The sequence below is a fragment of the Sturnira hondurensis genome, unplaced genomic scaffold (assembly GCF_014824575.4).
Source record: "Sturnira hondurensis isolate 20B ecotype Veracruz unplaced genomic scaffold, ASM1482457v3 Scaffold0002638, whole genome shotgun sequence".
Classification (NCBI taxonomy): Eukaryota; Metazoa; Chordata; class Mammalia; order Chiroptera; family Phyllostomidae; genus Sturnira; species Sturnira hondurensis.
The window spans coordinates 12,719,649-12,745,508 of record NW_028075269.1 but is presented as its reverse complement, the minus strand read 5'-3'; the positions used below and the strand labels follow the sequence as shown (position 1 = coordinate 12,745,508).

Genomic DNA, 25,860 nt, shown 5'->3' with positions numbered 1-25,860 from the left:
CCGAAAGGAATCACAGGCATCACCCCTCCAAGCACACATAGTGTCTCCTCCAAGTCTTGGCCTCAATAAGGGGGCACCTGGCAGGGACCATGGCCCGGCCACAGAGCCTATTAGCAGCAGTGGGTCAGGCCAGATGGACCCTTACATTGTGTCCTCCTTCGAAACCCCCTAGTGGACCAGGTCGCGACATGACCTCGTTTGTTCCTGCCTCCAAATTGTGGCTTTGTCACTAATTATCTGGGGCCCATGAGTGAATTTTTTCTCTGTTAGGTTTCCCACCTGAAAACTGGGGTTATGTGGAGTCACTGTCAGGATTAAATGTATGAATACATGCAAAACTCCCCAAACAGTGCTTAAGTCATAGATGTCCCTCGAGAAGCATGAATGACAACTTAGATGACCACATCACAGCTGCCACTGGCGAGATTCATGAGGAGAGGGTGTGGAGATGCCTGGAAACCCAGGAGCCCAAACACCCAAATTCAGCCTTCCACCCACTATGGCCTGCGTTTCCCCCACTGGGTCCCTGAGGGAAGTTGGCACTGACCGATAGCTGCAGGGATAAGGCAGGTGACAAATGTTCGGAAAGGGTTAACTGTGGCCCACAGAGAGCAGCGGGGAGCCCACGCCAGGCGTCAGGGGCAGCCAGGGCTCAGGTCCAGCCCACCACTGCCGTGTAGAGAGGTGGGAGCAGCGTGGCCGGGCCTGTCAAATGTTCTCAAAGGGCCAGAAATCTGGATGTTTACATCACAGCTCCCCATTTGTAAACCCCGTGTCAACGAAGACATTGCAACTGCAGAGTTAGCCCCTAATCACGCACGCAGCCTGTGATCCGGACCTAGATGGCATTTCCGAGCCAGGGCATGCCTGTCATGACCAGTTCTCCTGTCCCCCGTTTGCCTGTGGTCTCCTGGGGAGTGATCAGCTCACTTCAAAGCCACTCCTTGGCTTACAGCCTCAGACCAGACAGAGCAGCCCCTTCTGCCTGGACACCACCCTCCTCTCAGTCCATGAAATGGGGGCGAGGAAAAGGAAAACCAGGGAAGTGAGGGGGGCCCACCTTGCAGGACCACCTCACGCAGATGTTCCTCTGATAAAGGAGGCAGTTGGAACCTGGCGGTGGGACCACAGGGCAGACTGGGGGGCCTCAGCCTCCAAATCTTCACCCCAGGAACGGAAGCCGTCTACGGGATGAAACGCGCTTGCTGTGCCAAAGCAACTCCAAAGCGACAGGGCTCGGGATGAGGTGCCAGGTCACAACCCTGGGGGCGGCTGCAGACAAAAAGACCTGAAGGTAAGTGCTGGTGAGGAGGGGGAGAGATCGGAGCCCTCCCACGCTGCTGACGGGGATGTGAGATGGGGCAACCGCTTTGGGAAACAGTCTGGCAGTTCCTCAAAAATTTAAACACAGAGTCACCGCATGACCCAGTAACTTCACTCCTGGCTACATATACCCCACGAGAAATGAAAACGTGAATCCAAAAAAACTTGTTCAAGAGCGTTCACGGCAGCATTACTCATGACAGCCAGAAGGTGGGAACAACCCAAATACCTATCCGCGGGTGAATGGATACACAGCAAGCATGTGGTCTAGCCATTCGGTGGAAATTATTTAACAATCCCAAGGAATGAAACGTAATTAATACACACTACAACGTGATGAACTTCAAAATCCTGGGATAAGTCGGGTGGGGAGAACAATAAAAAAGACCATGTAGCAGATCATTCCATTTTTAGGAAATGGCCAGAACAGACAAATCTGTGGAGACAGAAAGTAGACGAGAGGTGGCCCAGGACTGGGGTGTGATGGAGAGGGCTGGGGCTTGACAGCTGAAGGGCACGGTGACCTTCTGGGGTGGTGGCCGTGCTCTAAAAACGGACTGTGGCGAGGCTTATACACCTCTGTAAATACGCTGACATCCATGAAGTCACACCCTTTAAATGGTCAATCGTGTGTGGGAGTTACATGACAATAATGCTGTCATCACAAAAAAAGAACCCCAACTAAGACTGCTACCCTTGAGTGCCTTCAGTTAAAACACTTCTGCATGGATACTTCACATCAGCCCCACTGGGGAAGACAGGACAAGCGCTCTGCAAAGATGATGTTTCTCAGGGGACCAGACGTCAAACGAGGGTGACTGACTGGCCTGGTTTCCCCAGGGCTGTCCCAGCATTAGTACAAAAAGTCCTGGGTCCCAAGAAATCCCTCATTCCTGGGAAAACTGAGTTGGCTGGTCACCCTGGGGCAAAGTCTTCCCCACAGCACAGGGAAGCACTGCTTTTCGTGCTGCGGGTGGCAGGAACGGTCCCCAGATGCTTCCCCCTTTGGGTACAGGTCATCCTGAAGCTCCTCCTAACAGTCAAAAGGGATCTTCATTACTGGTGTTCCCATTTTACAGATGAGAAAACCGAGGTTCAGAGAGATGAAGTAACTTGCCAAAAGTACCCAGGAGCCAGGAAATGAATCTGGCTCTTTTCCCAAAGCGCAAGGTAGCCCCTTCTACTCATCATATTGTCTTACCGTACCCCTGGGTCACCTGTCCAGTAACACCCTTAGCCTGTTTCTGCCCCCTGGGGAAAGTAGTCGGACATCCTGACAGAAGAAGCATGAGTTTTTAGCTACGGGAAGAAGAGAAAGGTACAGTTGGGTGGTTAACAGCTCAGACTGTGGAGTCAGACTGCTCAAGTTCGCATATGGACTCTGCTAGTACTATGCTGTGTGATCTTGGACAAGCTACTAAACTTCTCTGTAACCCAGTGTCCCCCTATGTAAAATAGGAAAAATAATAGCACTGTGTGTGTGTGTGTGTGCACCGCATAGGATTGTGATGGGAAGTAAATACATCAATAAGTGTGTCAGAGGCTTAGATGGAGGCTGACAAGTAGCAAGTTTGTTAAATAAATATAAGAAAGCAGTTTACTATACCTGGAATTGGAAAGAAATCAGATTAATCTTAAGAAAAACCAGGCAGTGGGACCAAATCATGGAAATGAACTCTAATATTGTTCTGTTTCTTCCCATGAAAATGTTTATGGTTTAGGAATTGCTGGGAGATCCCCAGACCATAGGCAGACCTGTAAAAGGAACATGGTGGGGGGCAGTCTGGGCAGCCCACCCCAGCGGGATGCCGCGGGGCAGGCATGAGGCTTCGCCTGGCAAACTGGAGCCCAGGGGATCCCTTCACACTTGCCCTGCCCACAGGGACAAGGAGAGCTGGAATTCTCCAGCTGAGGTAGCACCTATTACTCTGCTGTGCTCTCTGAGTAGGTATGAGCAACATCCATTTACAAATTTGGAAACAGACTCAGAAGTTCAAGAACTGGTTCAAAGTACAGTTAATAACATGCAGGGTTGGGATGCCAACTGAGATTGAATTTTGGAGTCCCTCTACTTTATCGTGTGTGTTATGACTGCCATGTAACAAGGTACCTCAACAGTTACTAGCTTGAAACAACAAATATTTGCAATCATACAGTTTTTGAAGGTCAGATATCCAGGAGTGGCTTAGCTGGGTGTTTCTGGCTCAGAATCCCTCATGAGGTTAGAGTGAGGACGTTGGTCAAGGCTCCCATCATCTCAAAGTTTTACTGGGACTGGAGAACCAGCTTCTAAACTCAGTAATGAGGCCGTTGGCAGGCTGGCTATTGGCTGGAGGCTTCAGTTTTTCATCACATGGACCCCTCCAGTGGACTGCTCCCAGCATGACAGCTTGCTTTCCCTAGAGCAAGAGATTCAAGAGAAAGACAGCAGCCAAATGAAAGAGCCTCAAGGAGGTGCAGTCTTTCGTATCTCAGTAGTAACACATCAGCGCTTCTGCCATTGGGTGTCAGTCACGTGGACCAATCCCCGTACATTGTGGAAGGGGACTATGCAGGGGTGTGAATACCAGCAGGCAAAGGTCGTTGGGGACCATCTTGAAGGCTGGTGACACCACTGCTCACTTCTCTAAAGTCAGACAAGAAGGCACATCCTGCAAATAGGCAGGCAGTGCCCCCCACAAACCAATCACAGAAATCAATCTTAATCCAGCCACTTTTTGGATGTTGTTTATTGAATACACATTCAATTCATTCAAGGCATATGCTGGCCCCTCTGCATATGGGCAGGTGTTAAACCTAGAACTTACAGTGGCTTATGGTAGAAAAATAAGAATCAACCCATGTGGACCCTTGAAGAAAAAGAGGGAGAGGCCACAAAATAGAGGTGGACTCGGGACTCCATTTCAATCTGGCTCTAAAATCTTCTAGCCCAGGGATGGGCTCATCCTGAGACAACACCCCAGCACAGAATAGGAGAGAGAGAAGGAAGGAGAGAAGTAGGATGTGTTGGGAAAAAATGTCCTTTACTTGTTTACCAATTTCTGAAATTTCACAATTAGACATCCCTTCTTTAGCATGAGCTTATCAAGCTAAAATTTCTAGCCAAATTTTGCTAAGGAAATGGGGGTGGAAAAAACAGTGAGTCAACCAGATATTAAAGGTGGATAAGGGAAATGACAGAGAGACTGTGGGGTTGGGGTGCAAAGGAGACAGGGATTTCCTTTAAAAAATCAGAGTCCTGTACTGCCCCCCCAAAACCACTTGCCACATTCACTGTAACTATCTTGTTGAATAAATGAATAAAAGCATTTCCATGAATCCCCCCATAAGTGTGATAGGAGCCTAGTAGATAATATCTACTTTAATTGATTTTTTATTTTTCAATTACAGTTTCTATTCAAAATTAGTCTGTATTAGTTTCAGATACAAAACAGTGGTTAAAAACTCATTTACTTTACATGATCCACCAATGTTTCAAGTACCCACCTGGCCCATACTTAGTTAGACTCCGTATTATAGACTATATTCCCTATTCTGTAACCTACATCTCTGACTATTCTGTAACTACCCATTTGCACTGCTTAATCCCTCAACTTTTTTCACTTGATTCCATCCCTATCCCCGCTCGTCTAAATGCTTCTTCACCTTTTCTGCAGAACGGATCTCCCCTAGGACTATAGGAAAGTTACTAAAAACTTCGATTTAGTTTCCCCGTCTGGGTAAGGCAAATAGCACCAACTCCTATCTACCGCACACATACAGAAACTACACGTGAAAGCAATTTTACATTCTCCGAAATGAGGGGAGGGATAAATTCCAAGAATTCCGACATGCACAACCACATTTTAATTCCAAGCAGCTAGGTAGTAGCTACGCTTCCAAGGCCTCTGCAGTGCAGGCGCATTCCTCAACTCAACCAGCCCGTCCACTCAGGTCAGGGAAAAAATCAGGGTTTTTCCTGACCTGGTAAGTAAACAAGCTAAGTCATTTCCTCCCCTGAAAACCACGCGGTGCCCATGCCCTCTGCTCCCACAGTCCTAAAGCCGCCCGACTGAACTCGCACCCCTCGCTCCTTACTTGGCTCCTCCCCATTTCGCACGGCCCCCAGCCCTGGGCAGTTTCCGCCACCCTAAAGGACTACAGCTCCCAGCCTGCCCCACGCGGCCGCTGGGACCGGGCGATCGCACTTGCCCAGCGAAGCGGTCACATGACCTGGGAAAAATGGCTGCCTTGAGTGCGGAGAACTTTGCTGCACTCCAGAGCCTGCTGAAGGTAAACTAGAGTGTGGGGACAGCGTGAGGGGCCTTTTGCCCCCGGGATTTTAGCTGGAATAGGAATTGGGGATAAACGGGCCTTGATTTGGAGCCACGACTCAGCCACTACCTCTCTGTGGCCCCGGGCAAGTTGTTGCCCTTTTCTGAGCTGTTTAAAAGAAAGAATAAAACTAATACCGGGCTGACAGTGGTAGGGGAACAAATAAGATAATGATTGTGAAGGCGCCGCTGGTTTTCCTGATCGCTGCATTAGGGCTGTAATTGCTGGATCCACGTGGCCACTTCAGATCGCATCCAGCAGCCCCTGTGCAATGCTGGGCAGTGGAGAAATTCTGCATGCACCCAACCCTGAGTGAAGTGCATTCTTTGTTCTCCACAGCCCTGGGTTTTCTGTACTTGCTTTTGAAACCGTAAAAGCCGGTGTTCATGCAGCCGGTCACCTACCAGTAAGCAGAGACCGGGATTGAATCTTTATGGGCTTTTTATTCGGATGGCCAGAGATCTCAGAGGAGGGCAGGATTGCACCCTAACACACTGTCTAAACTTCTATTTTTAAACCTACCCTTTTTGTAAGGAGAAGAAAAGTGTAGGTAAGGGGTTTGGAATTAAGGGGAAAAGTTAATCAGATAAAAGCTGCAGCATTCTTTCATCTGGGTGGTGGACTGCTCACCCTGGAGAAGGAAGGCTCAGATACCATCTTGAATTGCTTGCAGTCCTCCTGGGGCACAAAGGTGGAACTGCTTAAGGTCTCCTGGAGTCAGTGTGGGTCATATGTTCAGTTCCTGAAACAGTAGCTTTTTATGTACATTGATTACTAAGCACATTAGCTATTACCTGAGACTAAAAATTTTGCAACATTTGAGTCTCCCATCACTTTGACCTGTATAAGGGCTTGAAATTCTCTTGATCATCATTTGAAAGATTGTAGTATCAGAAGGGACGTACTTCACAGGTCTTTGTAAGGATCAAATGAAATGATGGATTGGAATTATTTGCTTAACTTCAGGCTTCTTGTATGGGAAGGGGCGGCTTTATCTTCCTTTGCAGTTTGCAGTTCTTGTCTCTAGCGGACATTATGCATCTGTTTGTCTGTCTTTTTCACAAGACTGTAAGATCCACGGGAGACTTTTTTTTTCAAACCAGATGAAGAGGGTAAAATTAATTATACTCAGCAGTCACGTGGGGCACAAGTTCATCGTTCATGGCACAACATTCCTCATCGGTCCATGCCATGGTCCCTCTGTTGCTTTAACTACCTCCCCCGTGTTCTTTTGTATCTTCATCCCTAAAGGCACCTAATGTTATTCACAAATGTGGCACCAACAAGCATACCCCCAACACCTGACACATAGCACGTGCTTAATAACTAGTTGTTGGATGCATTCACGAGTGAAGTGACGCCGCCTAGTGAGGGCAGGGCCACAGTTCTTTCTGTGATGTCTGATGGGAGTAGCGCAGTTACCGTCTACGGTTTTCTGTTTTGCTGGGCTGCCCTTTTCTTGGTCCCTTGAGAGAGCAGGTATTTGTAGGAGCTTTTTTCTTTCTGCACCCATTGGCGTTCTCGGCTGCCCTCTTCTTTAGCTCAAAGTCTGAGATATGTGAACAAAAAAACTCCAGGGGTCTCACCTCCATGCCATTCCCTGGTCTCGAGGTCCACAGCAGGGCTGTCTCCGCCTCTCCCCCTTTCAGAGTCACCTTGCGTTTGTTCTTTCTCTGGTGCCCAGGGACGCTCATTGTGCTTAACAGGAAGACTAAGGAAAAGTATTCCCAATCCATCTTCCCAGACATGGGAGTGTCCTATGCACCTTTAAATCTGAAGTGTCAACGGTGTCACACCATTACATCATACAGAGACAAAACTGTGTTCTAAAACATGTTTTCTTTAATTATTTTCTTTTCCATCTGTGAATTAATTTCTAGGCCTCCTCGAAAGACGTCGTCAGGCAGCTGTGCCAAGAGAGCTTCTCCAGGACAGCCCTGGGCTCGAAAACACTCTTGGATGTCACGTGTTCCAGCCTGTCTGTGACCCAGGAGGAGGCGGAGCAAGTAAGTGTGGTCAGAAGTGACTTTTGGCCACTGGACTCGCAACCCCTTCGTCTCTTTCTTGACTTCCCAGCCATTGCTGTGTCCAGGGAAGTTTTTTCCCCTTAAGCATCTATTGATATTAAAGCAATCTAAAATAGATTTTTTGTTAATGTTAGTGAACTTAAAAACCTTTGTTTTGAACCGTTATTTCCTTGTTGTCAATGAGGCTTGGGTGGGAGGACTTACCCAGAATCAGGGCTCCCAACCATCTCCTTTTCAGATTTGTTACCTACAAGTGGGGCCAAAAGCCAGCCGTTCATACTTCTCTTCCCCAACCCGTCGCGTGCTGATGCTCACTAATTGTTGGTTGGATGGCTCAGGCCAACTCTTCAGGGGTCAGTGGCGGGAGCTCCACGGCCTGAGTGCTGTGAGGGAGGATGTGCAGCTGGAAGGACCATCTCAGCCGATGGCCAAGGGGAAGAGTAGAGGGACTCAGGGATGTTGCCCTCCGACACAGGAGTGCATGCAGACCGGCCTGTGCTGCTGCGCTGGTTGTTTGTAAACCTGGAGCTTTGTTCATTGAAGTTAGCTGTGGAAGAGTAAAAGGCAGAAGTAAGATAATCCATCTGAGTTGGAGACTTACTTTGGGTCCCACAGATACAACCCTGAAGCAAAGATTTGGGTGCAGGTATCACTTGAGAGGTGATTCTGGAAGCCACAAAGGAGAAGGTGGGGCAAATCAACCAGGGAAGAGAGACAAACCAATGGCAGGGTGTGTGTTAGTGAGTGGTTACTTCTGTGGGCAGCTGGGGCTCAGCCTTAGGGGCCTGTGAAAGGCCATGTGGAACACACACCCCAGAATGTTGGTGCCCTGGAGGGTAGAGAGGCTGGGGCCTTTCTCCGCTGACTCCCATGCCTCCTCAGTGTGGGGTTAGTGTCCCCTGTCCTCTGGTTGTGCGGGTCTGTTGCTGAACAACCTCCCAAGGCATCAGAGTGCCCTGAAGCAGTGGGATACTTTCGGAGAGTCCCCTGAGGTTCAGCGAAGCATGGTTATACCCACAGAGCGACCACAGCCACAGCTGGAAGATCAAAGGGTGGGACACAGCGTCCTAGTACTCCTCTTCCACCCAGCCTGGAGCCAGTGGGTCTCTTTGTCCTCCTAGGCAACAGCCTAGGGACAGGGCCATGACGCTCCTGCCACTCTGGCTTCAACACCCAAACCCCACAGGAGCCAGCACCTCTGGTCACAGACAGTTTAGTCAGCACAGCCTTGGGTTCTGGCCAGGGGCGCACAGCCACCCTTAGGGAAGCTCCACACGGAAACTGATTACTGAAATTCTGCAGCACACTAAACATGTATTTTTTACAGACTTGACCCCCCAAAAAGGTATAATTTTGATTTATGCACATCAGATGGCTATTGTGTTCGCTGTTGTCACTCTTTTTATTTGACAGTCTAAGGGAAAGAGAGGTCAGTGCCCATGACTAAATAGATATTGCATGTTTTAAAAATTGTTGCAGCACACCGTTTGAAAATTACTGGACTAGAGAGTTAATTGAAGGTCAGAGTCTGTGCAGTGGGAATGAGTACTCAGCAACTCTTTGCTCGAAAGCAAAGTTTCTGGCACGGTGACAGCTTCCTGTGCCAGGTGGCTGCGTCTGCCTTCTAAAGCAGCAGGCGAGCTTAGGGACAGGCCAGGGCACATGGGCATCAGCACCTGTGACAGAGGCCTCAGGACTCACGAGGCTGCGATGAATGGCCGCAGCAGTGTGTGGCCGGGGGGGGGGGTGGGGGGGAGCGCCCTGGCCCGGCCCCTGCCCGCTGCCCCTCAGCGCCCAGGGCACCCGTCTCTCCTGCAGCTGCTCCAGGCCCTGCACCGCCTCACCAGGCTGGCGGTGTTTCGCGACCTGGCCTCCGCCGAAGCAGTTCTGGCTCTGTTTCCTGAAAATTTCCACCAGAACCTCAAAAACCTGCTGACGAGAATCATCCTGGAACACATGTAAGTGCTCGTTTCTGCAGAGATCCTTGTAAGGCTTCCTGTTCCAGAAGTAGTAGGTTCACTCTTTTTATAAAAAAATTGCTTTTAAAAATATTTTTAGGGAGAGGGAAGGGAGGGAGAAAGAGAGGGAGAGAAATGTGAAATCAGTTGCCTCTTGTACATGCCCCGACCGGGAACCAAACCTGCAACCCGGGGGCATGTGCCCTGACCCGGCATCGAACTGGGGGCCTTTCACTTTGCAGGAGGATGCCCAACCCCCTGAGCCACACCCGCCAGGGCAGCAGGTTCACCGTTGAAACACAGACACCAGTAAGCAAGAGGAAAACCCTAACCCTGCCACCCAGGGGCTTAGCAGCATTACCTCCTCAAGGGAGAGCCTTTTAGGACCTGTTTGGTTTTTTCATTTACACGTGTAGAGCGAGGTGGGCGTTGTTCTTAACACAATGGGATGATGCCATTTTATAACATGCTCGTTTGCAGTTAACAGTATGAATGTTCATGGTACTTTAGGTCAATAAATATTCACCTTCAGTAACATTTTTAATGGCTAAGTATATCCCATTATATAAAGAAACTATAGTGGAATGAAGAAATTCCCAGGTGTGAGGCATTTCTGCTGTTGGCCATTTTCACTTCAGCGAACATTTCGTCAGAGGCCGTGGACGTGTGGAGCTTTGGCTTTATGCTGTTGAGGCGGCCACCAGAGTGAGTGCCTGACTGTTGTCACACCCGTAAGACACAAATGCGCCTTTCTCCCCAAACCTTCACCAGTACCGAGGGAGTGTTTTTTTCTGTTTATAAAGATTTTAGTTGTTTTTGAGAGAAGAGAAGAGAGAAGAAGAGGGAGAGAAATCTTGATGTGCTAGAAATACATTGATCGGTTGCCTCTCAAATGCCTCCTGCTGGGGACCAGGCTTGCAACCCGGGCAGGTGCCCTGACTGGGAATCGAACCTGCAATGTTTCGGTTCACAGGCCGGCACTCAATCCACTGAGCCACACCAGCCAGGATTGAATTTTTATTTTTCTTACATTTTTTCTGTTCCACACGTGGCCAGTAGTATCTCATGTCAATTTGTTTGTCTTTGCTACTACTGGTATTGAACATCTTTTTTGGCCATGTTTTTTGGTCAGTTTTATTGTTTTGTGAATTATCTGTATATTTTCTTGGCTGGGCAAATCCTTTCAAACATACACAATTTACTCAGATTCCATGAACTGGCTAGCAGCAGGTTTGAACAGACCTCTGGAATGGTAATAACAGAGAATGCCTGTTGACAAAGGGTTTTGTTGTCTAAGAAACTTCCTCATACACGACCACATTGTGTTCTGACTGCTTGGCATCTGTCTCACGGCAGCACTGTTTGCTGTAGCATTAGACAGGCCCGTCTGGGTGTGTTTGGCTTAAGCTGTAGCACGTCGGCCTCGACCTGTGTGGCTCGGTTGTTTGGGCGTCGTGCCCAGCCAAGTGAAAGGCTGCAGGTTGTTTGGTCCCTAGTCGGGCACAGGCCTGGGTTGCAGGGTCCGACCTGGTTGGGGCCCGACCTGGTTGGGGCGCGTACGAGAAATAACCAACTGATGTTTCTCTCCCTCTCTTCCCCCCTCCCTCCTCTCTAAACATAAAGTTTAAAGAGTAAAATAAGATGCAGCACATGGTGTAGTAGATGTTCCATAAAAAGAGACGAGGATGCCCTGTCTTGTCTCTGAGAGTGCTGGGCACAACAGGATTACAGTGCATTAAGCCTCTTCCTCTGTTTTTATGCTGTGAAAATAGCCCTTGTGTCCTTAAAGTCACTGAGCTGCACAAACCAGACAACAAACAGGTGCTCGTTGGAATGAGGCTCCCTCTGTGGTCCTTGCCTGTCAGAGGCTTGAAGCTCACAGGGCGGGGAGCAGGGCCCGGGCCCACGGCCCCTCATCGTCAGGAGACGCTGTCTGCATCCCCTTCCCATCATTTTTACCTCCTCTTTCTCTCTGAAACAGCTCCACTTGGCGGACTGAAGCCCAAGCAGATCTCAGTGAGTATCAAGAACTCGGCCTTTTCCTCCTCACCCCTCCTTCCCAGCCCCAGCTCTGAATCCACCAGGTGGCTGGAGTTTTTAACCCAAAATCAAAGTGAGTGAACAGTCCCAACTGAACAGTGCGTGTTGTTTTCCTTTTGATTCCACTTTTGAAATCTTTTCTGATTATAAACTTAATACAATGTAAGTGTGTTGTTAAAAAAAATAAACAGAAATATCTAAAGCCGTCAGCAAAATACTTAAAATAATGACATTTCCATTAGGGAAAACCATGGCTGAAATCAGTTTGAAAGTCTGAATGGAAGTGGGCGTTTAATAAATGATCACGCGGCTCACTCAGAGGCAGCCCCTGTTTTGAAGAATTCTCCCCGCATTAACCCATGTGGTCCTCCCAACAACCCTGGGAGCTCAGCCGAGCTCAGCCCTTTTACAGGTGAGGAAGTAGAGGTTCTGAGGTCAGGCAGGTGGCAGAACCCACCCGAAAGCCACATCCGTTTATCCCTCGAACCAAAGCTCTTTCCGCTACTGCAGAAGCTACATACTTATGAAGGCTCAGGCCCCAACCTCGCCTTCTCTACCCTGGGTTATTTCTCCTCTGCCCTGACATCGGGGGGCTTGGGTGTCCAGGCAGAGGCCTGGAGATGCTGCCACTGTGAATCAGTGCTAAGTGCAGGTGGCACGGAGCAGTGGGCCCCACCTGTCTGTCCCCCTCAGAGTCTCACTGTGTGGCTCAGATGCGCTGCACACAGCCCTCAGGGCCGCCCGTCACAGAGCGAAGCCTCGGCAGGTGCAGGCGGCAGGAGCTCTGAGCAGGGCTGTCCCCTCCACAGTCTCTCTGCCACGCCTGGTCGACCTGGACTGGAGAGTGGACATCAAAACCGCCTCCGACAGCATCAGCCGCATGGCCGTCCCCACCTGCCTGCTGCAGATGAAGGTACGTCCACTGTCACCCTCCCTGGGAGGGAAGAAGGGGTGGCACTGACTCGGCACCCCTGCGCACCATCGAAAATACCACTCTCCAGAGCGTGGGCATCTCTGACTCCATAAATAAAAAAAGTGGGTTCCCCCAAGTACGGTATTTACAAAGTATGTGTGTGCTACTGTGTTAACATAGTGAAGCATACACTGCGAAGAACTTTTAATAAGACAAACACGAAAGATGAATTTTAAAATCATTTGCCAATACCTGGAGGTTACCTAGTGCCCTTTGGGAAGGTCGAGCTCTAATAGGAAGAGCGTGCTCTCAGGTTCCAGACGGCCATCTGGAGGGTGCGCTGTGCGTCAGCCGGTTTCTCTGCAGTGGGCTGAGGTCGTCACTGGGTGTGACGGGGCTGGTCCCCGACAGCAGTCGGAGACGTGTCACTTCCCTGTGTTCTCCTTCCCAGGCTCCAGCCTCTGGGGTGTCACCTTCACTTTACAGCTGTTCTTTTTTTAGATAAGATTTTATTTATTTTTACAGAGAGGGGAAGGGAGGGAAAAAGAGTGGGAAAGAAACACTGGTGTGAGAGAGAAACATCAATCGGTTGTCCCTCATGTGCCCCAGCTGGGGAACTGAACCCACAGCCCAGGCATGTGCCCTGACCAGGAATCAACCAGTGACCTTGCGCTTTGTGGGATGACACCCAACCATCCCAGCCACAGCAGCCAGGGCTTCACTGTACAGTTCTCGTCAGGAACCTGTTTAAGCCGTGTTTCCATTCCAAGGGTTTGCTTAGTTAACACTACATAATGGGAGGCTGGCTTTACTAACCAGACACTGAGAAACTCAAAACTTGTAAGGAAATGAAAACGTAAGGGTGCCTCTGAGTTACTAAATATTAGTAAAGCTCACTTTTTAAAAGATAGAAATAGAAGTTCTAATACAGGGGTGGGCAAAAGAAGGTTTACAGTGGCTTATGTGGTTATGATTATCGCAAAGCTTTATTAACTCGAATGAACGTCACAGTGCACTTAGGTAGAGTCCAGTAAGTGCCCAGATTGTCGGCCTTCATCATTTACATGTTTTATAGTCCCCTTGCTCTCCTCCCGCACAGGTGGTACAGAGTGAGTTACAGACCTACTCTGGCCCACCCCTGTGCTGTGCCTGCATCCCACTGGATTCCTCTGTTCCCCTAGGGCCCCCTGTGTAAACTGCCAGTGTGAACACATGGTCTTTCCTCACTTGACCGCTGCTCGGGGCGGGAGTGAGCCTGGCTTCCCGGATACCCGCCCTGAGTACTTGTTGCAGGTGGAAACTGACCCCCAGCTTCTGAGGCGTCTCCTTCCTTATCTGGTCGCTAAGCGATGCCCTGGCGAGGACTGTCTGTCGATCTCAGCAAAGAGCCTCTGTTCAGAGGTTCCCCAAACAGGGTGGGGCTCCCGGCTCTAGGGCTCACCTGCAGGGCATCTGGAAGTGAGGTGACTTTGACTTTGGGGCCGTGTTCTCTTTTCAGGTCCAAGAAGATCCCAGCCTATGTGGGGACAAACCCTGTGTCTCAGCCGTCACCATGGAGCTGAGTAAGGAAACGCTGGACACTATGTTGGACGGGCTGGGCCGCATCCGAGACCAGCTTTCTGCCATGGCCAACAAGTGATCCCGGCCAGCTGCCAGCCCCGGCTGCTGTCGGCAGTGGAGTGCCCCGGCTGCGGCAGCTGCCAGAAGACAGGAAGGTGAGGGGCTGCCGTCCAGAAGGCTTGGCTGCCCTGGAAGCAGCAGCCACGCCCCCACACTGTCCTCACTGATCTCCATCCTCTTTCTGACGCCGGTGAGCAGGAGCCTCTGTCTTTGGAATGCTCCTGCTCTGCGTGCGGCCGTCACCGCGGTGGCAGGTGAGAGAGCCTTTGCTTCGCCTGCTGCCTCGGCACGTCTGCTCAGAGAGCTGGTCCGATAAGTTCCTTTCCAGCATCAGCTCGGAGTAGTTCGTCCCCAGCCCTGGAGCTCGTGGAGCGAGCAGGTGGGCGACGCCAGCAGCTCCTGCTTCCCCGTTGGAGAATCCGGGCAGGCCCCACAGAGCAAGTCACCGCAGTGCGCCCGCCTGCCCTACGTTCAGAGCCTCCCCAGCTCCCTCGGCCCTGCAGGACCTGTCCCCACAGGAAGTCAGAAGGGGGGCATTTTCCTTCTTCATGCAGCGTGGGGCCTCTTGATACGTGCAGCCCTTCCAGGGTGAAGAAGTGGGAGGGACTGGGAATAAATAGCAGTTCCGAAAATGTCGTCATTCTGGTCACACTCCTCGTAGCTTCGACCTCCGCCTGAGACTGTTGCCTGAGGCCGGTGCTGCCTGTCCTTCGTAGGGGTGACCCTGACTTCCTAATTCGTAGCTAAGCTCGTGACCACAGTGTGACCTGAAACCAGGCACGCAGCCCTCACCACCTTCCATGCGTCTCATGGAGAGCAGAAGCAAGGTTGACAGTATGTGCTTGTCACAAGAGCTGTGACGTGCGAAAGCACTCCTTCGAGTCTGGCCAAACAAGATCATCTCTGTCAGGTGCCTGACATGTCGTAGGGACGAAGTGTGTAAGGCTCCCCTGCCCCCATCCAGACCTGCTCTCTGAGTGGCCTCAGGTGGAGAGTGGGGGGTGGACAGAGGGACAGGCGGTTAAATGACACGTTAAGTGACATACCCAAAAAGCACTTAACACTGCTGTGGCCAACAGGAAGGGCTCAGTGGTGTTAGCTTTCGTTATCAATGGGAGAGAAAGTGGAAAGCGCTCTGCACCCATTGGTTCATCTACCATAACAGGGCTGGTGTGACAGTGTAGTTTCCTCCCCTGTGGGTGAGGGAGCCCACTCTTTGAGGTTAAGTCGCCTGCTGGTAACGGCCTCATCCGGACTTGGGCCCAGATTTCTCTTCCACACAGGACTCTGCAAGGGACCTGGAGTTCTCTGACTGGAGCTCCATTTGGGAAATAGGGGAACTGAGGTGGAGATGAGAATGCGCCCTCCTGGTGAGACACCAGGAGGGTGGAGGGGGAGATCCCGGGCTCCTCTTGGTCTTCCAGCGCCTGGAAGTTGAGCTGCCTTCTGCCGAAATGGCAGTGCTTGACCCTTTGGGGGTCACGGAGGCTGGTGAGAGCTGAGGGCCGTTTCTGCAGGAAATGAACATTTGCTCTTTACATTCTGTGACCAGTTTGTGGGCCAGGGAAGGCTGCCCACTGTTCTAGGTTGAGAGCCTTGTCTTCAATTCGTTCCCCTGTTTTTCTTCTATACCCAATGACACGTGAAGATCTTCAGATCTCGCCCTGTGGGCCTCTGTAAAAGACTAGTTTGAAGCAGGGAGCCCGGCGCAGGCGTCTGGAGAGCTGGACGTTCCCTTTAGGCAGATCCACTGAACAGACCGTCCGGGAGCACGGCGCGGAAAAGGTGTCCAGTGACTGGAGAACTCAATAAATGATTGCTACCCTGTTTCTCACGTGCTCATTTAAGGCCCTTGTTTTCCCCTGTCAGGGAAGATAGATTTTGGGCACTGTGTTTCTGGCTGGCCTGGCCCACTCCCACCTACTGATTTCAGAGGATGTTCGTTCGTTCAGTACTCCACCGGTTTCCTAGTAGCACTGTGCACGCTGTCCTTTCCTCAGAGCAGCGTGGTTTGGGTATCCAGACGCCGCCCACAAAAGGGCAGTGGTGTCCCTCGGTGGCAGCTGGTCCTGGCTGCCGGGGCTTTCCACCTGCCTGGCTGCAGGGCTGAGCGTTCAGCTTATCCTGATCAGTGTGCGTGTCCCATGGAGATTGTCCCACGGTTGCTCGTGACTTCCAGGCCAGTCGGGGGCTTCCCCTACAACTTTTTTTTGCTAGAATCGGCAGCGAAGACCACTTGCTGCCTCTGGGCTCTTGTAGTGAGGCCAGGATGCTTGGGGCCATCTTTGCACTCAGAGAAAGCGCATCTGCGGAGGGGCTAGCCCAGAGAAAATCAGAGCTTGGAGGTTGCAAAGGAGAAATCCAGTGTGCCTGATACCAATCTTCATGTCCTTTCTCGTGTCTCCATTGGGATGGAAAACAGGCCCAGGACTTGCTTGAATCAGGAATGGAAAGACAGACACACATAGTTGTCACGAAGGAAGAGGATACTTGGATTCCTAGACACAGGAGGCCCGCACAGCACAAAGGGCCACATTAGCGAAGGACTGGGGTTCAGGGAGCAGGCGGGCTTTCCTGAGGTTTTCCCGGGAAGGGATGGGTGAGGCAGGGCAGGCACACTGAGTAGGATTGGCTAGTTCGGATAATGGCAGGCCCTGGGCTATACCTAGTTGTCCAGTGCCTGGTCCTGGGTGGTTCAGGGCTGGGGGAGTGTTGGCTTGGGGTGTGAGAGTTTGGTGAAAAATGTATCTGCAGGTGTGACTACACATTGGTTTGTGTATCAAACGTGCTCTCGGGGCGGGGGGCAGGGTGTGTTGCAGTGTCTAGGAATTAGCTCACTCTAGGAGGAACAGTCCAGGATCAAGATCCCAAACACCAAAGCATCAAGAATGCAGACGACGAAATCTACTCGGTACAGGCTTGTGGTGCAGCAGCACAGAGCCTCAAGGTGCAGTGGTGTTGAATGCAATCAAAATCTATCTTGGCTGCACAGCCAGGGGTGGTGGGGGGCGGGAGGTGAGTGCTCGACTTGCCGCAGTCACTGAGGGGCCCCAGACCTTGCAGACTCCGTCTGGGCCTGTGCCTTTGCAGTCACCAACACAGGACAAGGGAATACAGCGGACTGAACCCTTGCTCTGCCCAGAAGTGACAGGCAGGTGACAGGGTGACATCTAACTTGAAAGAGGCAGAGAATGCCAACCCCACCATGTGCCAGGAAGGAAGGAAAAGGGGGCATTTGCTTTAGCTCTGATAACTTGCCCCCCATCATCTGACCAAGTTTCCTTTCTCCACCCAAGCTAGTTGCGCACACAAAAGAACTGCAAGTAACTGCCGCCTCAGCATCCTCTCATGATAAGCATCGTCACCGGTGTGGCAAACATCTGAAGGATTTTTTGGAAACCCTACGCTGCTCCAATCTCCTGGGGTCAGTGGAACATCCGCTGACTTAGCATTTGCCTTTCACTGCGAAGGCAGCCCAGCCAGTCCGGGGCTGCACTGGGACCCAGATAGATCCGAGTCTTCACACGCAAAGGCTGTCCTCCATTCCCGCCTCGGTTTAGGGGAAAGGAAAGTTCCAGGTTTAGGTAGTTCCTCCCAGGCAACCAAAGCTTTCCCTTCGTCTGGTGGCCTTCAGCCCTTCCACATCCGCCCCGCCTTCCCACTTCTATCTGGGGCATCTTACCGTCCTGGCCTCCCTTTTCTGGTGATTTTCAGGGCCAAAGACACGATGTAGGGATGGCACTTGGGCTTCCCCACAGCAGCCGGTTCTCTAAACACACACAGTGGGCACCACGTCACAGGTCATTGGTCAGGCTCTGTGGTCTGGTGTTTAGACGTTTCCAGAAAATGAGTCCAGTGTGGTGGCAATGGACTCTCCTCTCCGTCACTTTGTTCAGTAAGCTGAGAAATCAGGAACAAGAGAGGGTCTTTGTTACTGTCTATATAGAGAGTAATGATATATATGTTTGAATCTAGGAACCATTGGCTATCTGGCATTCTGAAAGTTTTCCAGGGGTCAAATGTTTACGAGAACCATTCGAATGCGTAACCGCTAACCTCCGAGTACTGATCATTCCTGAACATTCTTTTACTGGCCTGATGTTGACTTTCGTACTTCCTCCTCCAGGGCTCACGTTTCTGCAGTTCAATTGTCCTTTTTACAACTCCTTTAAGAAAGGACAAAGACTTCCTAGTAGTGCCCCCTGGGTGGTGCCGGAGGACCCTCATCTCCCAGGAGAGAACCGTCTTCCTTCAAGGAAATGTCAAGAGCTCACAAAGGGGAGTCGGGGAGGCTGAGCCTCTGTCAGCCCTGCGCTCTGGGGAAAGAGACGCGTTTCCAATACCTGCCGTGTCCGTGCAGGGGGCCAAGATACCTGCTTCGGTGGCACACATGGCAGACTGACGGGGAAGTGGGAAATGGGCTCCGACTGAAGACAGGGAAGCTCTCGGCTGCTGGTGTCCATGTCTCTCTAGTCCCATGGCCTCGGGCTCATCCCACACGGGGAAGCCTGACACGTTGAAGGAAGGGTGAACCCAGAGACGCCTTGGGGCATCAGAGGACACAGGGGACCTGGTTTTGAACACCTCAGACCTGCAGCTCGGGGCGGCCTCTGGCGAGGGCCGCAGGAACTCGAACAGAACACCCACGCTGCCTTTCCTTCGGGTCTTCACCCCGTGGGAGTGCACACGTCATACTAGGGTACTGGCTTGACTGCTTTAGCAAAAGCCAGTTCTGTGGACTGAAGAATGTGGTTTGTCTCTCGCACCAATGTCTGGGCTGGTGGAGGGTGTGAGGAGGTGGGACGGTTCTGCTGCAGGCGACGGTCCGCACAGCCAGGTTCCCTCCGCGTTGTCGCTTCACCAGCCACCAGTCAGCAGAGTGCTCATCACTGCACTCAAGTCCGTGCCCCAGCCCCGGGGGGGGGGGGGGCTGGCGGGGAGGAAGAGGAGGGGAAGCTTGTGCCCCAGGAGATGCCACCCACTTCCACTTACATCCCATCGGCCACAACCGCGAGGCCCGTATGTCGCTGAGAGGTAGGTTGGGAGATGCATCCCCCTGCTGGGCAGTCAGGGGTCCAGCCACAGCCCAGAGGGCGGGCAAGTGAGTGGGGCTCATTCCTAAAGTAAGGAACAGAATGGACAGGGTGGATTGGCGCGGCTTTGTGATCAGTCGATTTCCTGAGATCAGGTTTTCCGGAGGGAGAGAACAGAAAGGCTGCCTGGGGGGGTGGGGGGTGGGGGGGAGGACAACAGGATGGAGTGCTGCTTTTTGAGGCTGGAGACCCTGTCTCCTTCGCTGGGTGTCCACAGCGCCTCAGCACCCGGCAGACTGCCCCATAAATGTCCGTTTGTGTCCCACCTTCCACAAACTCACACGGGATCTGACCTGTGTTAGTAAATGATGGTTGAATTATAGAGAATTGATAGAATGGCAGACTAACGTTGACTGGACTTGCTCGTCCAAATTCACCTCAGCGGTGCCTCTTTTCACCGTAAAAAATGTATTCAAACCCCTTTAGTGGGGTCGGTGGCGGCTGGGCCCGAATTCACCTGCCAGGACCACGCCCCCACCTCGCAGTTTTGCTTTCAGGCCCTGACTCAACTTCAGGTCCGTGCCTGCAGCCACCCTAGCGTCGGAAGGAGAGGCGTCCGGGTGTGGGATCCGCGGCAGGTTGATCGCGCAGGGCGACGTCAGTGTGCTGAGCTCCTGCCAGGATTACAGGGTCGGACCCGCGTTTCCAAGGGGTGGGCGGAGGGAAGATGGCTTCCTGGGGAGGGCAGGCGGGGAGAGAAGCCCTGGGCCAGGGAAGGGAGGGCAGCGCACCCTTCCAGGGGCCCCCTCTCCGAGCGTCTCCCCTTCCTCCCGGCTCAACTGCCAGTCCTGCTGGATTCGGCAGCAACACCTGAAGGGACCGAGGAAGGCGACTTAATCTCCTCTCTTTTCTGCCCACTTTGTCCGCGTCATTGCTGTCACCACACTGCCCTGTGCCTGGCTGTGCATCTGCCTTCTCCCCTCGCTGTCCACCTGTGGGCACAGGTAATAGGCAGCCCTGTGGGCACTGTTTCCTGCCACCAACTGAGATGGGGTTCTGTTCCTAGGGTTATTCCTAGAGAAGAGGTCACTTGTCACATCCTCTTGGTGAGTCAAGATTCTTCCTATGCCCAAAAGACACACCGGCAGGGACCCATGTCTGCCTACACCTCACCTGGGCGCAGCTGGAGCTTGCCCAGCATGCCCAGCAGATGGCGCAGTCGCTCTCCTTATATTCCCGCCCTGACCTCCTACAGAAAACAAAGGCCAGGAGAATGGGGAAGGTGGGGTCAGCCGCTCCCAGAACAAAGGCAACAGGAGAAGCCCCCAGCAAAGGCAGGCCCCAGGCCCAGGCCCTTCCCCTACAGAGCTCTTCCCCACAAGCCCAGAGCAACAAAGAGAGAGGAGGGAGATGGAGGCAGGGCAGGGCAGGCCCCCCCGGGAGGCCCACTCAAGCCTCTCCCAAGGCTCAGCTCCAAAGCACCCACTTGTCTGTCTTCTCATTGCTTCTGTTCCTGGGTGGTGGGCGCCAGAAATCCCACCACCGAGGCCTGTTAGATGGACGTGTCCAAGTAAGGTTTTATTAGGAGCAACCACACAAGTCCAGGGCTCAGCCCACAAAGCCTTGTACTGCATAAGTTTCTACCTATACTGGTAAATAAAGATTCAACCGAGTACATTTTAAAGATGTAATTGGCTTTATTATTGAAAGATTCATGAATTGGACAGTGTCCAATCTAGCAAGTGGAAGTATTTTAAGAGGGAAATGTTTTAAAAAGGCAGGACACGGAAGTCATAAACAAACAAACAAACAATAAAAAAGGATGATTTCAGGCAAGGTCACGTCTCTTTGGGGACAAAACCCCGGCCTATTACAAGGATTACGTCATCTGCCTTTGAGGATGGGAGGCCCCATATGGTAGATGATCTCATTGGTGCCTAGCAGCAAATTCCAGACTGAGCGGTAAGACTACAATACATTCCCCCGAGAAGTTGTAACTGTAATCAGTTCAGGGTTTAAGTTCTGGTTTGGTGGCGTGGGCTTGGCCCAAGTGACTCCATTTGGGACTGTTGCTTCTTTTTAACAATCCGTTGGGCAAGTGGTAGAACGAAGGTTCAATTCCGGCGGGGGGGGGGAGGGCGGTGTGGAGCCAACATTTCTTTACCCCTAAGACAGAGAGGTCATGTATAATTTTTCCTGACAACACAGCTGAGCAGGAATTAATCATACATGAAGGTGTCGGAGAAATGGAAGCGTCCCGATCAGTGCTGGTCAAACTTCAAACACACACCGATGCCCCTGTCGGGGTAAACCTTCCCACGGGTCAGAAGACACGTCAGTGCTCTTCTGAGAGTAGCTTGGACGTGACAGGCACGGGCAGGGGTGGAGAGCAAGAGAAGAGCCCTGGTCACCTCTTGTCTGGATTCTTCCAAAGCCTCCTAAACGGTCTCCCCACCTCCAGTCTTGCCCTCCTTCTCTCCTGGCCTTCCTCCTCACAGCTGCCGGTCTTTTCTAGATGGAAGTTAATGCTATTCCCTTGCCTAAAATACTTAAATGGTTCCTTAATGCTCTCAGAATAAAGGCCAAACTCAGAAAAATGACACGCAGTGTTCTTCACAACCTGGCTTCTCCCTACACCTTTGCCTCATGAGACAAAATAAAAGGAATGGGCTTAAATTGGAATGAACAGTGTGAGGGGCCCAAAGACAGAGGCAGTGGTTCTGGGAAATGACTCTGGGGACAGACATGGGACAGGATGAGGGAGAAAGGAGCCAGCATCACCCTGCTGTTGACCTGCCTTTTCTCGAGGACAGAGACAGAGTTGTGCTGTTTTGTCCCCAGCACCTGGGACACTGCCTGTCACCGGCAGAGGCTCAGTATTTGTTGGAAGCGTGTAGTCAGGAATGAGTGAGTGAACGAAGGGCCTGACAGGGTCCCAAGTGACAGATTGGCACTTCCTCCTCCCCGACTGCTGCCAGGCCAGCCCCTCTGCCTGCTGCCTGGGCTCATCTCTGGGCTGGAGTGGGCACTTCCACGTGACAAGGAGGCCACGGAGAAGAGAGTTCGCTGTGCTGTGCAGCCTGGGACCCAGCTCCAGAGGGGAGGTCATGGTGGCACTGAGGGTGGAAATCCCAGCATGCGTGATGCTCCGGCCTCTCCCGATGCCCCATCCTAAGCCACTCAGGAAAGTCGCCCCGGATGCAGAAGGTCAGTCGCCCTGCCTTTCCCCTGTGAACCTGTGGCTGCTGGGCCACCTGTTCCCCAGGATGACCTCCTCCCTGCCCAGATGGCACTCCCTCTCCCCTGTCAACTGCAGCTGCAGCCTCTGCCTGGTCTTTCTTAGGACTCCATGTTCCACATCACTGGCCTCCACTCCTCTCTCTGCACACGGTGGGTTCCCTTCAGTGTTCTCCAACAGCACTGCTCCCCCTGGCTGGCCGGCTCAGCCTCCTCGCAGACAGCAACCCCTAGCCTCTGGGGAGGCAGAGGCTCTCCTCTTTGCTTGAGTAGCAGGGACGTCGGTTTTCCCACCACCCCCCATGGGCACCACCCTAGGTCGCCCTCATCTGAACCTGCCCCCGGGGGGCTGGATCAGCCCGGCACTGGCTCCCTGGCCTGGGCTTGTCTTCCCCTCACCTAGCTTCACCCTGCTTTCCAGAAAGGAAACTGGATCTTGTTTAGTCTCCACACCTGATCCCCCTTTCCCAGGCTTCTCCTTCTCGGCAAAGAACAGCTGCAGCCAGAAATGCAGAACGCGCCCCCTTCTCCTCCTCCCTGTTGTGCCCCACGCTCAGCCCGCTCAGTCCACTGGCAAGGCCGTGGGTTCCACCTCCCAAATACACTCACGTGGGTTTGTTTCTCTTCGTCTCTGTGCCAGGTCGGTGCACGGCACCGTCATTTCCCAGGAGCCTCTAAGTGTGCTGGCCTCTGCTGGCCTCTGCCTCCTGATCTCCTGGCGCTTTCCACGTCACGCCGACTTCCCGTCACTGCCCAAGGTCATCTAAGCTCTTCCAGAGGCAGGGCCTTTGCACCTGCTGCCCCCCCAGCCCCACCCTCCTTCCCCTGCTTCTCACAAGACCAGCTTCTTCTAATTTTTTAGGGCTCAGCTAGAAACTCACGTCTCTAGAGAGACTTCCTTGGCTACTCTCTCCAAGGAGGGATGCCTTCTTTTATTCTCAAACCCAGAATCCTGTTTATATCCTCCCTGCGCCCAATATCAATCAAGTCTTATTAATTTAATGAATGTGTGTGCACGTTACTCCTCTAACCTGTTCATTGTCTGCCTCCCCATGAGATGCACCATGAGGCTGAGACTCCCGTCTGCCTCGTTCAACACTCTGTCCCCCGTGGCTCACCGGCCTGCACAGAGTATGTACTTGGTGGGTGTGTGTTAGACGAACAAAATCAACAAACGGAAGATCCACGTGTCCCCGCCCTGCCTTTAGTCTGTCACTGCTGCCCTCGGGACACACTCCAGACTCCACAGCCCCCACTGCAGGCCCTTCCTGCCCTCTCGGGAGCTCGCCTTTTCCAGCTTCCTCGTGCGAGGGTCCAATGAAGACAGAAAGGATCGAGTCAGACCTAGTGCCTCAGTACAGACACGAGCACGGGCCTGGGAGGTAGGAGAAAAGGACAGGTGACAAATGGCCTTCCTGATCCTCCTTAGAGCCTCAATTCTGTGGGGCCTAGTTTTTAAAATTTAGTTTTACTTAGTACTGACATACACTGTTGTATTAGCTCTAGGTGCACAGCACAGGGATTACGCCTTGATACACCTTACGCAGCGATCATCACAAGAAGTCTAGCAGCTGTCAGACACCATCTAAGGATTAAACTTCTGACCGAGACGCGGAGAGAGCAGCTCAGTATCAGATGGGCCAGTTGGCTGGCAGGCACTATACAAACTCCCCCCGAGTGCTGACCCAGGCCGGGGAGGGTGGGGGACACAGAATTCTCGAGAGAATAAGCCCTCAAAATGGGCAGACCTGGGAGCCGGGCAAGGCCCCTGTAGCTCATGCTGAGCACAGTACTTGGCACATGTTAGGTCCTCAGTGGGGGGTTGAGTTGAAAGCTGTCATGGGGACCAGAAAGGTTGTGCCACTCATGTCATAACTAAGATGCAACCAAGAGCCCTGGCTGGGTGCTTAGTTGGTTGGAGCGTCGCCCCATGGTACCAGAAGGTCACGGGTTTGACCACCGGTCGGGGTGCATACAGGAAGCAACCGATCAATGTTTCTCTCTCATCTCTCCCCACCCACCCTCATCTTCCTTCCTCTCTCTCTCTCTGAAATCAGTAAAACATATCTTTGGTGAGAATTTTTTTTAAAAGATGCAACCAAGGCTCCCCCCCCCGCCCCCCCCCCGGGGGAAATCCCCTAGAAGTGAGAAGCCTCTCTGAACGGCAGGGGAGGGGGCTCTCTGCCCCACCCCCTGGGAAAGATGGTGACTGGCCATCAGCTGGCCCAGGGATTGAAGGTGTCTGCCCAGTCTCCGCTCCCTGCTCCCCGCACTGCCGCTCGCATCAGGAAGGTCCATGGATCTCTGTTCTGCTGCTTCCTTTCGAGCAGCTCTGTGCTGAGCTCACCACTCCTCCCAGCCCGGCACCTGGCAGCTGCCAGGACGGAAGAGGCCTTTCCGAGATTCTGGGTCAGCCCCTCTGAGCGCTTCGTAGGAGCCCGGGTGCAGGCCGCTCTGGGTGCCGGCTTCCAGCCCAGCCCCAACTCTGGCATAAATTCAGCCTCTGCTGTGGGAGTGGGTGGGGGCAGGGAGGGGGGCTCAAGAAAGAGCTGAAGGCATCCAGGTGCCTTTCCCCGGGCCACAGTCCTTCTGAGCAGCGTGAGTTTCTCCACGGCAAACTCGGAAGCCTGTTTGTATTTCTGATCTGCCCGCCGAGCCTCTGAGCTGAATCTGCTGGGAGGGCAGAGAAATGACCCTTTAGTGCCTGGCACGGCCCCTGGAGTGGCATGGAATGCCTGCCTCTGGTGGGGAGGCGCACTCCGTAGGCCTCGGGTCGGGGAGCAGAGGCGCAGAGAGGCAAAGTGACTTGCTGGGGGTCACACAGCTGAAGGCCTTCTGGCCTCGCGTCAAGTGCTTTTGCAGGGAAAAGTGAGAGCTCCGAAGATGACAATGTAAAGAAGGATCCTCTCCCGGAGAACAGAGGTCAAAATCAAGGAGAAGGCATCCTGGCGTGTGGCCGAGATCTGAAGCCCCTGCTGAGGAGGGAGCTGCCCCAGCTGGAGCCGCTGGGCAGAGGCACCTTAAGATGTAAGGGGTGACTGGGAATGTAGGGGACAGCAGGGGGCACAGCCTTCCCAAAGTGCCTCCTTAGGCTTCAAGGTGGGGGCAGGCAGAGACCGGGCCCCGCCTCCCCCCCCCATGACGAGGAGGGGGCCAGATGAGCTTCTTCGCCTGCCAACTCCAAATAAATCTCCACTTTCCTACTTCCTGCACACATGCCTTTTAACTCTTCTATACTTTTGAAGTGGGTTTTGATCTTTAAGTCCTCCGAACATTTTCATCGCCTCCTTTGCAAATCCTGCCTCAGCGTGGAGTACAGCGGGGACGTGACATTCGCCGCTTTGTGCTTGGCCTTTGGGGGCCTTAGTGAAGAGAAAAAGGTTCCACTTTCATGT

The 25,860-nt window shown here is 52.5% G+C and overlaps 1 protein-coding gene across 2 annotated transcripts; it reads left to right on the top strand.

The window, feature by feature from the left end:
* Positions 1–5,510: 5,510 nt before the first annotated feature.
* On the top strand, positions 5,511–25,492 carry COMMD9 (COMM domain containing 9). Of its 2 annotated transcripts, XM_037040520.1 has the most exons (7): positions 5,511–5,595; positions 7,518–7,643; positions 9,483–9,622; positions 11,604–11,638; positions 12,472–12,575; positions 14,074–14,254; positions 25,481–25,492. In XM_037040520.1, exons 1-6 carry the CDS (start codon positions 5,545–5,547, stop codon positions 14,212–14,214), a joined length of 597 nt encoding a protein of 198 aa, XP_036896415.1. In that variant the 5' UTR covers positions 5,511–5,544; the 3' UTR covers positions 14,215–14,254; positions 25,481–25,492. The 2 variants fall into 2 exon arrangements, with proteins under 2 accessions (XP_036896415.1, XP_036896416.1); XM_037040521.1 differs by lacking the exon at positions 25,481–25,492 and having other exon boundaries at positions 14,074–14,831.
* The last annotated feature ends 368 nt before the right edge of the window (positions 25,493–25,860 follow it).

Bases quoted from the DNA above. Each gene is read 5' to 3' on its own strand.
- COMMD9 (XM_037040520.1), top strand. From the start codon at position 5,545: ATGGCTGCCTTGAGTGCGGAGAACTTTGCTGCACTCCAGAGCCTGCTG. The intron at 5,596-7,517 runs GTAAACTAGAGT...ATTAATTTCTAG, and splicing joins CACTCCAGAGCCTGCTGAAG to GCCTCCTCGAAAGACGTCGT. The intron at 12,576-14,073 runs GTACGTCCACTG...TTCTCTTTTCAG, and splicing joins CCTGCCTGCTGCAGATGAAG to GTCCAAGAAGATCCCAGCCT.